This window comes from Camelus ferus, chromosome 21 (genome assembly GCF_009834535.1).
Source record: "Camelus ferus isolate YT-003-E chromosome 21, BCGSAC_Cfer_1.0, whole genome shotgun sequence".
In the NCBI taxonomy this organism is placed as follows: Eukaryota; Metazoa; Chordata; class Mammalia; order Artiodactyla; family Camelidae; genus Camelus; species Camelus ferus.
In genome coordinates, this window is record NC_045716.1 from 13,146,010 (window position 1) to 13,159,547 (window position 13,538).

At 52.9% G+C, this 13,538-nt stretch overlaps 1 protein-coding gene across 6 annotated transcripts in view; it reads left to right on the forward strand.

Annotated features, from left to right (window-relative positions):
- The window catches only part of GPR161 (G protein-coupled receptor 161), a 52,093-nt gene that overhangs the window by 30,149 nt on the left and 8,406 nt on the right, over nucleotides 1-13,538 (forward strand). For 5 of the 6 annotated variants that reach the window (XM_006193974.3, XM_032463795.1, XM_032463799.1 and 2 more), the window contains 3 exons: nucleotides 1,866-2,590; nucleotides 9,032-9,136; nucleotides 11,768-11,887. In XM_006193974.3, coding sequence (XP_006194036.3) covers nucleotides 1,866-2,590; nucleotides 9,032-9,136; nucleotides 11,768-11,887 — 950 coding nt within the window. The other variant, XM_032463800.1, reaches the window with a different exon arrangement.

Here is a 13,538-nt window from a genome sequence, read left to right on the forward strand (position 1 = left end):
GTTTAGCCTTGAAATTGCCAGGGCTTCAGGTCCTTTTAAAATATTTCCCATGTTTTCATTCCACATTGTAGGGGGATGAAACTCCAGCTCCAAAAGTAGTGTATTGTATCAGAAAATGAAAGTACCTGGAACTATGGGGTGGTTAGTTATAGTGAAGAAAATCACTGGTGCCGTCCCAGCACTTTTCAGTGTAAGTTGACCTGTTCACTGCAAGGTGGCTGTATTTGTCTGTGTTTTTAGTGAAAGCATCTTATTAAAAACAGGGGTCATTTTCCTACTGGTTGGTCTTGTGGCAGGAGAGCATTGGAGCCCCTACGGCATTACAGCTTTTGAGTTACATGTAACATCATGAAAGCCTCTTTTGGGACCAATGGTCATGCTTGGGCTAGTGTCTAAAAAAGAGTGGTGGTCGGGGGTTGGGGTGAGTATAGCTCAGTGGTAGAGTGCATGCCTTGCATCCACAAGGTCCTGGGTTCAATCCCCAGTACTCCATTAGATAGGTAGGTAGATAGACAGATAGATAGATAGATAGATAAAGTTAGTTAGTTGTGCCCAGGGGTGACTCAGGAAGGTCCCAGTGGAGGAGGTGGTTTCACAGGTGATGTGTGAGGCTCACAGCCACGCTCATCCCCTCATGTCCTGCCTGTACCCCTGTCCCTCCACATTTTGCCCTCATGCATAAGCCTGTCATTAAACAATGTTTCCCTTGGATGAAACGTCTGGGGCAGGAGGGTGGTAGTTTACTCTCAGCCCCATGGTCTACGTCCTCCCACCCATTCCAGTTAAAGGGTCCGCCCTCAGCTGGCCTGCAAGGCCTGGCCCGCCCCAAGCCCAGCTCCACTCCCCGCTCCACCTTCACCCCGTGTCTGCCTGATGGAGCTGCGAGTGGCTTCCCCGCTGAGTTGCTGCTCACTTCTGTCTCCACGCCTCGCCAAGGCTGGCTTCCTGCCTCTGCTTCTCCTGGGCCAGTGCCTCTGATCTTCGAAGACCTGGGGCTGTGTGCCGTCTCCTCCAGGAAGTCTGCTCTAAGCCTGCACTCTGGATCGGAGTGGCCAGTGTGAATCAGTCGCTCTGCAGGGCTGAGGGCTTAGGAACCACCCCTGGCCTCTGGACTCTGGAACAAGATGGTTTGCAGGGAATTGCTGGCATGTGTGTTGGGGACTGGAGAGTCAGCTTGCCTGGGTTTTTATCTTGTTTCTTCCCCTTCCTTATCTGGGGCAGATTATTTATCCTTTCTCTGCTTTAATGTCCTCATCTGTAAAATGTAAAACCGCTTCAAACCATTGTCATGAGGATTACATGTGGCCCTTTCCAGCCAGAGTCTCATGCTCTGCTTAGGTGTCTGTCTCCCCTGTATTTCCGGTTCATAGCACAGTGCTTGGCATGTAGCAGGCCGCCCGTCTGTGTTCTTTGAACGAATGTACCCCAGGATCCTTAGATGTTAGTCTGGTTTCTGGTGACCCTTTGAAAACTGACCCAAAGGGCTTAATGTCAGAAACACAGAAGTGATCTGGCTTGATGTACGATCCCTTAGAATGCCTGTTGATGCCTCAGGACTAGCCACGCCCCCAAGTAGGAATGGGCTCTGGCATGGTGCTCGGAAATGGGACCGCCTGAGCTGTGTGTCCTTCTTGGTGCCCAGCCCTTCTCTGACGAAGGGTCCCACTGGGCTAGGCAGCACGGCCAGTCTGTGACTCGTCTGGGGAGAGTTGGGAGAGGTGCCACTTTTGGAAGCATTCACCCCATGGCTGGGTTGGGCAAAAGAAATTCAGCAGTGCTCCCTACCTGGGAAAGCAGTGGGTGCCCATCCTGCTGTGTCTCCTCTATTTTGACTCCTCTCTCACCTCCCTCCCTCCTCTTCCTAGCTACTATGCTGTCCTGTACCCCATGATGTACCCCATGAAGATCACGGGCAACCGAGCCGTCATGGCACTTGCCTACATTTGGCTTCACTCCTTCATCGGCTGCCTGCCGCCTCTGTTTGGCTGGTCATCGGTGGAGTTTGACGAGTTCAAGTGGATGTGTGTGGCTGCGTGGCACCGGGAGCCTGGCTATACCGCCTTCTGGCAGATCTGGTGTGCCCTGTTCCCCTTCCTGGTCATGCTGGTGTGCTATGGTTTCATCTTCCGCGTGGCCAGGGTCAAGGCACGCAAGGTGCACTGTGGCACCGTGGTCATCGTGGAGGAGGACGCGCAGAGGAACGGGAGGAAGAACTCCAGCACCTCCACCTCCTCCTCAGGCAGTAGGAAGAACGCCTTTCAGGGTGTGGTCTATTCGGCCAACCAATGCAAAGCCCTCATCACCATCCTGGTGGTCATTGGTGCCTTCATGGTCACCTGGGGCCCCTACATGGTTGTCATCACCTCTGAGGCCCTCTGGGGGAAGAACTATGTCTCTCCGACCCTGGAGACCTGGGCCACGTGGCTGTCCTTTACCAGTGCCATCTGCCACCCCCTGATCTATGGACTCTGGAACAAGACGGTTCGCAAGGAACTACTGGGCATGTGCTTTGGGGATCGGTATTACCGGGAACCGTTTGTGCAGCGGCACAGGACTTCCAGGCTCTTCAGCATTTCCAACAGGATCACAGGTAACTTGGGAACTTGTCAGGGAAGGGATGCCCACCCTCAGGCAGGTGTAGCGTGCGGTCCTCTCTGGCGCTCTGGCCGGTTGACGGGTGAAATCTCAGGCTGACCGCTTCAGGGCTTTCCTTTGGGGAAGGAACATCCCAGAGTGTCTACTGTGATTCCCAAGCAGATTTCTTGAGCTCAGCAGTTCAGGACAAGGGACACCGGAATTCAGAAATCAGTGTCCTGGGGCCCTGGCCATGGCCCATGGACCTCAAGGGCATAGTTACTTCTGTCTAGAGAGAAAGAACCCAAGCATTGGACGAAACTACCTTCTCCTCTTGGCCAGTCCTTTCCTTTCAGTGTTTTTTTTTTTTCAGTTGAAGTATTGTTGATTGATAATGTTGTGCTGGTTTCTGGTGTACAGCATAGTGACTGAGTTATATATATACATACATTCTTTACCACTATCTGTTATTATAAGATACTGAATATAGTTCCCTGTGCTGAACAGTAGGACCTCGTTGTTTATCTATTTAATATATCGTAGTTAACATCTGCAAATCCCAAACTCCTGATTTATCCCTCCCCCACCTTTTCCCCCCAGTAACCATAATTTGTTTTCTATGTAAGGTCTCTTTCTGTTTTGTAAATAAGTTCATTTGTGCCATTCTTTTAGATCCCACATGTAAGTGATATCATGCTACATTTGTCTTTCTCTGACTTACTTCACTTAGTGTGATCATCTCTAGGTCCATCCATGTTGCTCTAAATGGCATTATGTCTTTCTCTTTCATGGCCGAGTAGTATTCCATTGTATAAATATGCCACATCTTCTTTATCCAGTCATCTGTTGATGTAAATTATTTAGGCTGTTTTTATATCTTGGTTATTGTGAATATTGCTGCTATGAACATTGGGGTGCATGTATCTTTTCGAAGTAGCTTCCTCTGGATACATGCCCAGGAGTAGGATTGCTGGATAATATGGTAGCTCTATTTTTAGTATTTTTCCTTTAAGGCAGGTTCCTCTTTAAAGCACTCGCTGCCCTCCTCAGCTGCTCTTCCTGAGCATAACGCCCTTGGGCCTTTGCTCATAGGTCAGTGGTGTCCTCGTGTTGTCCGTAGTAATTCAGGATGTGGCGATGCCAAACCTCCACTCCCTCATTGGAACATCACTGTCTTGTATGTGTAAAGCTGCTCCGCCATCCGATAATTGATTTTGGAGCTAACAGTTTCTGGACACAACCCCATCACCTTTTATGGGACCCAGAGGAATTACTCTACTCAGGGGTAGATTTTTTTTTAACCTTTTTATTTTGAAATAATTTTAGGTGCAGAGAAGAGTTGGGGAAACAGTGCAGAGAATTCCCACCCACCAGCTTCTCCTAGTGTTATCGTCTTGCCTGACCATAGCAGTTGTCAAACCTAAGACATTGCCATGGATGCAATGCTATTAACTCAACTACAGACTTGATTCAGATTCCACCCATTTTTCCACTGATGTCTTATTTTCTGGTCCAGGATCCAGCTCAGGATCCCACGTTGTATTCAGTCATCACGTGATCCTTTGTCTCCTTCAGTCTTTGACAGGTCTTTGTTCTTTCCTTGGCTCCCATGATATTGACGCCCTTGTAGAGTCCCGTGAGGGGCTTTGTAGACGGCCCCTCCATTTGGGTGGAGCTGGTGTGCTCCCAAGGTTAGAATGAGGTGGTACATTTTTGGCAGGCTTGTGGGGTGGGAGAGGGTGAGGTGATCATATTAGGGGCCAAGCGTCAGTATATTACTAGCTAATTTTACCCTTGATCTCTTGGTTGATATCTTAGCCTGGGCTGCTGTAACAAGATACCATAGGTTGGATGGCTTAAACCGCAGACATTCATTTTTTTCCACAGTTCAGGAGGCTGGACATCTGAGATCAGGGTGGCAGCGTGGTGGGGTTCTGGTGAGGACCCTCTTCCTGGCTGTCTTCTTGCTGTGTCCTCCCGTGGTGAAAGGTTTGGGAGAGGGACCGAGAGCAAGCTCTCCAGTCTCTTATCAGGACCCCACCCTTTATCACCTCTTCTAAACCTAATTACTTCCCAAAGGACCCACCTCTGAATACGGTAACATTGGAGGTTAGGGCTTCAGTTTATGAATCTTGGGAGAATACGTTCAGTCCACACAGTTGAGGTGGTGTCGGCCAGGTTTCCCCGCTGTAAAGTCACCACTTTTTCCATTGTAATTAACAAATACAGCAGAGGAGATAGTTCAAGGCTGTGCGGCTTCTCTGTTTCCCCTTCCGCCTGCACGCACCGTGCGCAGCGTGCGTTGGTGGCTCTTGCCTCCGCAGTTGCAACTGTGTTGTTTGAGGGAGACCTTCACCTGGAAAGGGATACTTTGAGGGCACTAATCAGATCATATTTATGGAAAGAGCCAGTTCAAGCTGCATTTCTAATCTCTTGCTGGATGACTTTGGGCAACTCAAACTGCTCAAGTTAATTTTCCCTCTTCAGGAAGCGGAGAAGCCTTCCCCCTTCCCTCTCAAGGGGGCGGAAAGCAATAGCAACTCTTAATTATCGTGGATGCTCATCGGTGGCGATGATAGATCTTTTCCGTGTGGCAGGTCAACAAACCAACATCACTGATTTATCTCGTGGACTGATGTGTTCCTTCTTGATAAATGAAGGAATTCTGGGGCTTTTTATTTTGACTGTGAGAGAAAAAAGAACCTCTCAGTATCCCAGGATTTTAACTACTGAAATGCCCATCCCCAACCACTTGGCAAGACTGTGTTTCCAAGTGTGACTTGTGAGCCAGGAGGAGGACGTTCAGGGTTTGGTTTTATTTCACTGATTAACTAATTTGTTCAGATTTTGTGAAATCACTTCTCTTCTAGGCCAAGAAATAGTAAAGGTTTTCGACTCCAGTGAAGTTAAGAATGAGGAAAGAGAATGAAGGAGAGGGTAGATAGAACAGAAAGAAACATCTGCTTTTGGCGCCAAGATTTTCCATGCGAGCCACGTGGGATTATCCCAGAAGAGTTCGTGAGGCTGTGAGAACAGACGGAAAACACCAGCTGTGGTTGGGTTGGCAAGTCCGAGGCAGCGAGAGCGGTCTCCGCATGCAGTTTTGTGGGATGTTTTTGGACTGAAGAGCACGTGGACTGATGGGTTCCGAGCTGTTGCCCTTTCCCTTGAATGGGAGCCGCATGGTCCCTGTTGTTTCTTCCCCAAAAGTCCTGACTGCCTGAGGCAGGCAGCACCCTCAGCAAGTCTTGGGAAGAGAATGCAGTGCCCACCCCAGCTCTGCACCCTGCCCCTGTCATGCCAGGAGTGCCCACTGCATCTCTGATCAGGAGGGAGAACCCTGGCCTCCACTTCACGTCCTTGCTCCCTGTGGCTGAGCCAGGGCTCACGGGGTCCCGGTCTGACACCCTCTGTGGGCATGACTTGGATCTGCAGCAGACACCTAAACCCCGCCTTTCCTGGCCCCCAGCCTGCTTCCGGCCACCCCTCTCACCCTCAGAGAACGCACATGCTCTCCCGTTATCACGGGGTAAGAAGGATTCGTTCCAAAACCAATAAGAAAAGGCTTGGAGGCCCTGTCTCGGTTTCGTTCCTCGCCATTTGCATGGGCACCTGGACAGTTTTCACCAAAGGATTCAGTACATGGAATTACAAACTTTCCCATCAGTGCTTGTGAGCACAGGCCAGTGGCATTCCACACATACCTGGTGCTTCCCAGCTGACTCCAAGAGGCCAGGAGTTTTACACACACGCTGTTTATTTCATTCATAGATTTTAGCCATAAACCATGGATTTGGGTTTTTTCATTCTGTTAGCCCCAAACTGAAGAAGTGCAGTAGCTTAGGTTTTCCCTGGGTGCCAGCTGTCTCCGGGCCACCAGGATACCTTCTGCTTGTGAGGTCTCATTAGCAGCTTCCCACGGGGCTCACCTGGGCATGGAGATCTCTGGGCTACCTGGGGGTTGCCAGGCAATGCCACCTCCTGGTGGCAGGTAAACCCTGGCATTGTCGACATTGATTCTAGGGCTGAAAGGTGAGCTGAATGCCAACGTTTGGTCCTGGGAGGCCAGACTACAAATCCAAAGCTGACAGGTAACCACAGGCGATCTGAGCAAAAAAGGGACCTTCAGGGGACCGGGCCAGTAACTCTGCCACCAGCTGGCCCAGCTGGGCAGACAGTCCAGGTTCTACCCCAGCCAGGCTTGGAGGGCGGCCTCTTCAAACGCTGCACTCACCTGATGCTCGAAGCTCCTGGAACAGGATAGAACCTTTCCAGTTATCTTCTGGAGAGAAGGACACTGGCTCCCATTTACTCAGAGGAAATGCCTCAGTCTGTGTGAGGTCTGGAGGGAGTAGGGAGGGCAACACAGGGGCCTTTGAATTTTCCCGCCTTGCTTTTCCAAGTTCCCTTCCTGGTGCCACCTAGAGGTCTCCTGGTTACTTCAAAGAGCCAGTTTTACCCCAGAATTGCACTCCTGCTCTTTTAGCCTGTAAAAGGCACTTGTGCCTCCTCTGGCCACCCCAGGCTTCTGATCTGATCTCTGGGCCTGTCCCTTTGTGCCTTTTTCTTTTAAAAAAAATTTTTTTTAAAAGTGTTGGATTGGCCCCAGCCCAATAGATGTGTTGTTTTATGGGAAAAAAACTGAGGGTACCTACAACCCTCTCCAGTGGTGAATGCTGGATAAACAGAGATAAGAGTTGCCACCTGGCCACCCTATTTCCAGATTTCTTAGCCGGGCCGCATTGGTCTGGCCCCAGTGATTCCTCCTTCTGCTGGAGACCAGGACTTGTGCCTGGCTTTCACCGCAGCCTCAGAGATGGTGTCCAGAACCCACTATGGCCTCAGCCATTCCAGTTGGCAGTGGAAGGTCCCTGATGGGCCCCCCTCCCAGGCCGGGCTTCCTGCTGAGACATAGTCATATTCTGAGGCCAAGACCTTACCCCCTACACCAAACAGCGGGAAAGGAAAAGGCTCCTTGCAGAAATGTGATCCCTCCATTTCTTGGAGGGGAGGTTGGGAGAGCAGCCTGCTCTGAGCACACGGGCTGCCCTGCCCCCCACCACCACCATGTCCTTGGCTCCAGAGGAGAAGGAGACCGTGTGCTCTGTCTCCCCACTCCCCAGAACGATTGGGCTGGAGGTTCTGGAGGCAGGCCTCTCCTGGGTGCCAGCATGCCGCGGGGGGCGCCGTGGTCCTTCGTGGCGGGTCACCACATCTGCTAGCAGTGGGTCTTCCTCGTGAGATCGGCGGAGTTTGACGTTTTGTGCTGTTTTTCTGATTGCTGAGGGCGCCTTTTCATTACCTCCACGGTCTTCATGGCCTCCAGCTCTTTTGTTCGTGGATTCATTACTTTCTCAACTTTCTGAGGACACATAATTAGAATTCTGTTTGTGTTCTTAACCTCCCTGCACTGTCTCCTGTGAGATCTGCTTTTTTTTTCTTTTTTTTTTTTTTTGGCTTTTGCTTTCTTTCTTTTTTATTCACCCATCTCTGCTTAGTGCCTTTCCTTAAATGTCTGGGGATCTGCGCGGTCCCAATGGTTAACGGTGCAGCCCTGGGAAGCCATCATGTGGACTGTGAGGGGCTCGGGCTGGGCCATCCCATAGGGTGGCCAGCTCTCAGGCTTTGCAGGGCTCTTCTCTGCGGCTGGTTGAATTTCCCCAGGGCCAAGGTCTCTGGTCTCCTGCCCGGACCGGGTGAGGTGATGGGGCGGGGTCCCACTGTTAAATGTACAGGCTCTTGTTCCCTCGGTTTTTCCCATGTTGCCTCAGCTGTGTCTGGTGTCTCTAAGGCCAGAGCCCCCCAGTTCACCCCTCTGCTCTCCTGCCAACTTGGGGGGCAGGTGCCTGGAGCCTGGACTGAGAAGAGTAGTGGAGGGGACCCACTGCTTCCTTTAGAGACTCTCCATCGAGCATCACCTGCCTGCAGAGACTCTCGGGCCTCCACTTCCTGAGCTTTTGGGGGCCTCCTGCCAGACTTCCCCAGCCACCAACCTCAGCTCTTTCCTGGATCAGTTTCTTGCCCACACCCATCCATCCACCTTCCAGCTTCCAGACGTTCTCTCCCCTTGGGGGCTTCAAGCCTTTTTAAAAAAAATCCCTTTTGGCATTCAGGTGGGATCCCAGGAGCCACACGTGCACCCACATTCCACGTTTACCTGGATGTTCACCTCCTTCCCTCTCCCACCTGCCTTGTTGGTGTTTGGCATTTGTCATGAGAGCTTCCCCTTTGTGGGGACCCAGTGAATCCTGTCTCAGACTCCTCGGGATAGGGATAGAACAAGGGGCAAAGTAGGGGAAGGCAGCCGAAGGCTTCCTGTCCTCAGTGAGCTGAGAGGGAGCGCACTTTGCAAGGAGAACAGAGCGGCCAGGAGAGCAGGAGGTGGGGTCCCTGAGGACCTCCCTGGCCGCCACAACGAGACGTGGATTGTGCAGTCAGTACCGACCTTGCCTTTCAGACCTGGGCCTGTCCCCACACCTCACGGCGCTCATGGCAGGCGGGCAGCCCCTGGGGAACAGCAGCAGCACTGGGGACACCGGCTTCAGCTGCTCTCAGGACTCAGGTAAGCCTCGTGCTGTCTCAGCCTCTCACCTGTCGGTTTCCGCGATGCCGGGTTGGAGCTGGTGGGAGGGATGCCTCCTGGGACGCGGAGGGCGAGAGTCAAGCGTCTGGTTTCCAGTTATGCTTTTTTCTCCCCCAGCCTTTCTGTGCCTGTTTCCTCCTCTAGCCAATGGGGATCTCAACTCCTGTTCTCTTTGCCATGCAGGACTGTTGTGAAATTCAAGTTAAGTGAAAGCCTTTGAAAAGTTAAAATGCTAAATGATTGTGAATTGTTACTTGAATTCTAGTAGCCACTGGCTAGTGCAGGCTCCAGAGTCAGCCTGTCTGGTTTTCAGTCTCGAGTTGGCTTTTTAGGAGCTGTGTTATCTCAGGCAAGCTGCTCAGTCTCCTCTGTAACCCTGCAGTTGCCCCATTTGTGAGCTGAGGGCAGCCGTCCTTCCGTCAAGGGCACTTCCCACGAGGTCGGGTGCCTTGTCAGCATCGTTTTACATGCCCTGCGGCCTGCCTGTGAAGAGCTCGGTCTCCCGGAGGAAATGGTTCCACCAGCATCCTCCAGACCTTCCCTGCAGCTGCTCCCAGAGGCTCCTGCTGACCCAGGGCTCCTCCCCGAGCAGCGGGCTCTGTGATGTCACAGTCTGCTCCTGGCAGCTCCGGGGAGCCGAGTGCCACATCCCGTGCTTGTCAGTGTGTGACTGGGATACCTCGCAAGGCCCTGGGGAGGGGCACATGGGCAGGGACTGGCGGCATCCTTCCATCGGTCATTCATAGCTCCACATCACTGACAAAGGGCCCCATCATCGGGTACCCATGCTGGGGCTGGCGGCCATCGAGGTGCTGGGCCTGATGGTGCCAAATCCTGGACCTGGAAGCCGCAGGCTGGCAGTGGGCATCTGGCTCTGTGCTCCTCCATCTCTGCGACTGGGGCCTCTTGGAAAGTCCTCTCCGCCTTGACCCCTATTTCCTCACCTGAGACTGTGTCATGGAGCTCTGGGGGAGCTGTGGGCAGGCACCCAGATGGGGGTCAAGGAGCACTTCCTTAGAGGCAGAACATTCCCTGAGAATGTGCCCTCTACCCGCAGCCCAGAGTGTTGACCCTTCTCACACCCTCCCTTGTAAACCCAAGTCCCTCGTGTGACTTGTGGTCACAGACAGGGAGGTCTGTCCATCCTCAGGGTCTCTTCCCTTCTCGGACAACCAGCAGGGCTCCAGAGGCGGGGCGGCACTCATCATTTAGCAGATACTTACTTGCTAAGCCCCTGCTTTGAGCAGACACCATGCTAGGTCCTAGGGATGCTGGGACATGCCCTCATGGCGCTTCCGGTCTGGCGGGCAGGCGGCCATCCCCTGCACTTTAAATGGGTGAATTGTGTGGTGTGTGAATGATACGTCACTAATTCTGCTTTAGAAGAGGTCCTACCTGTGGTGAGCGCTGTGGAAGGGGAAGCCGAGTGCTGCAGGACCCGTAACAGGGAGTGGCACGTGCTCCCTGTTGGGGAGAACTTGGGTCAAGGGGCATTCAAAGAGCTGCTCTGAGGAAGCTGTGAGAGAACCTCGAGAGTGAGTAGGAGGTGACCAGGCAAAAGGAGGAAGACAGTGTTGCAGGCGGGAGACAGGGCTTGGACTCTGGGATCATGCAGGCGGAGCATGAGTTTCAGCCCCGCCACTTAGCCGCATGCTCGTGAGGGGTGACATCTGCTGATTCCTCACCTGCTGTGAGCCACACAGTGTCACGTCTTCACACCTCTCAACTCATAATCCCCACGGCAGCTCTGGGAGGTAGGTGGAATTACCATCCCCGTCTTAGAGACGAGGAAGGATGCCGGGGGATTAAATAAGCTGCCTGTGACCCCAGATCTGCCTGGCTTTGGGACCCTGGTGCTTGGCCATCGGGTTCCAGTGCCTTCTAGAGGGACATGCCTTTGCAGGTTGTTCTGAAGGCACACGTGAGGAGCTCTAGGCTCCCCTGAATATCCTCATCTCCTGAACTTCAAGGCCTTGAAGGACTGCAGGCTGGAGACTAAGACAGAACAGGGCTGGTCCTGGCATCGCCCCCGTGTCAGGCCAGGGTCCCGCTCAGCCCTCCTCCCTCCCCCGCCTGTGTGCCCTACTGTCTCTATTAGGACTTCCTGCCTCTCCCTTTCCCCCCGAATTTTTGGGGGACATATTTCCAATCCTTTTTTGATCCTCAAAGAACTTTACCTTTCCAGGTTTTAAATGTTTGTTTAGTATATTTCAACTGCGATGATAAAAATTCAGACTGTAGGAAGGATCACTCAGAACACAAAGCCCCTCCTCCGCTCAGCCGGCATCCCCTTCCTCTATTCCAGGGCTGGCCAACCCAGCCAGTCCTTTTGAGTTGCACCTAACCCGTCATCCTGGGTAACATTGCTGTTACCCAGGTAACATTTGGGGTGTGTCTGACGCAGCCCCGATGGCTGGCTGGCTGCAGACTCCCTGAAATGGGATGATGGAGTGTTTCTTGGGCAAATGCTGCAGGGCAGTTGATTGCACCTGACCGTGGGTTTGAGTGAACGGGAGACAGAGGTGCAAGAGGTGTTGAGAGTGGGCAAGGAAGGCGACGAGAAGGACTTGGTGTTGCCATTATGGGTGCACAGTCTGCCCTTGGTTTCAGGCACAGATGTGATGCTGCTGGGGGACTACCCGTCTGAGGAGACCCCGCCCTCCCACTGCACTTGCCCACCCAAGAGGAGGAGCTCGGTGACCTTCGAGGATGAAGTGGAGCAGATCAGAGGTTGGTGTCTGGCTGATGGTTTCAGGAAAACAGGGGAGACGAGAGGATCTTAGGAAGACTCCTTGGCTCAGCCTGTCCCCATCCCCAACACACCAGGGCTCCCACCTTCCCTGGCCCCCGGGTCGCTCCTGACCCTGCAAGTGTCACTTGAGTCCTTAGGCTTCCCAGCTCTCAGAGCAAGCAGCATCTGAGGTTGTGTGAGCAGTGGCCTGCAGACACATTCACACACACCCACACATACGCCCTCACAAGCAGTAGCCTACAGACACATGTGCACACATACATACACACATATGCACATACACACACACACAGACACAAACAGGCAGTGGCCCACAGAGACACGGACTGCCCACATGCCCTTCCCCTCCCTCGGGTTGTTGCCTGACCCGATAACACAGTTTCTGAGCTGTCCGTAGCTTCCTTCCTTTATGGATGATGTGTGCTTCTGAGTCTGGACTTGCCCTCTCTAAGCCTCAGCCTCCCCAGGTGGAGAATGGAAATAATGGTGCAGTGCGTGCACCACAGGTGAAGGCTGCCGTCTCGAGCCTCCTTTGCCCCTGAAACTGATGGGGGCGTGTGGGTCTTGGAGAGGAAGGAGGCCTGCCATAGTCTGGTCCCTACATTTTTCAATTTCACCTGTTCTGAACTCTACCCCAGCACTCTTGTTGCCTCTCAAACTTGAGGTCTAGTTTCCTATCTAGACATGCTGATTGGAAGGGGACAGAGGAGCCATCCAGGCTGCCCACAGATGCAAGAATCTCTTCGTGGGAATCCCACCGTGTGAGGACAGGCGCTGGCCTTGCTGGGTGGGACGTGGTGGAGGAGTCCAGGGACTTTAAGATCCGTGTTCTCCAGAAATGCTGAGGACGAGAATGGATATGGGCCCTTAGGGTCGTAACGAGTCCTGTCTCCTCCACCACCCTCCCTGATTCCAGATGGATTGTCAGCAAGGCAGATACCAAATCATTCGCTTTACTGGCAAAGTGGAGTCCGGAATGGAGCTTGGACCAGAAGCCTCGTGGGCTTTATCATATATCACTCCCGTATTAAACAAAATGGGTCGAGGCCCTCCCCGGCCTGGCCAGCCCACATTGCACCAGGCTTCCCCATCAGGCCTACTTGCTGGGGGACGGCCACTCTGACGACGCCTTCTCTGCAGGCGGGGAGGAGAGCGGACACGTGTGAGACCACATGGCTCGTCCGCTCCCTCCCTCTCGGGGAGTGGACTGGAAGTTACGTGCTCCAGGAAATGTGGGGAGGAGGGGATGGGCTGTTCCACCCAAATGCCAGGAGAAAAGTAGGCAGTGAGGTTGACAGTAGTGAAGCCCTGGGTGTGAAAGCAAGACCCACATTCCTCCCTCTCTTCTGTGCACGCTGGTTGTCAGGTCCTAATCCTGGGGGGCGGGCACCTGACCCTCTCATGTTCGTCCAGTCCCGAGGTTCTCCATGGCTTCGGGGAACCTCTGAGCAAGTGCGGAGAGAAAAGAGACACAGTCAGGTTTGGGGAAGCTTGTAACCGTAGCTATTGCTTGCTCCAGGGAGCTGAAAGATCAGGGAACTCTGTAAAAATCTGAATATAATTAACAGAAAAGTATTTATCAAGCCTTTTCTAGGAGCCACACATAGACTAGGCACCTTAGGAAGAACT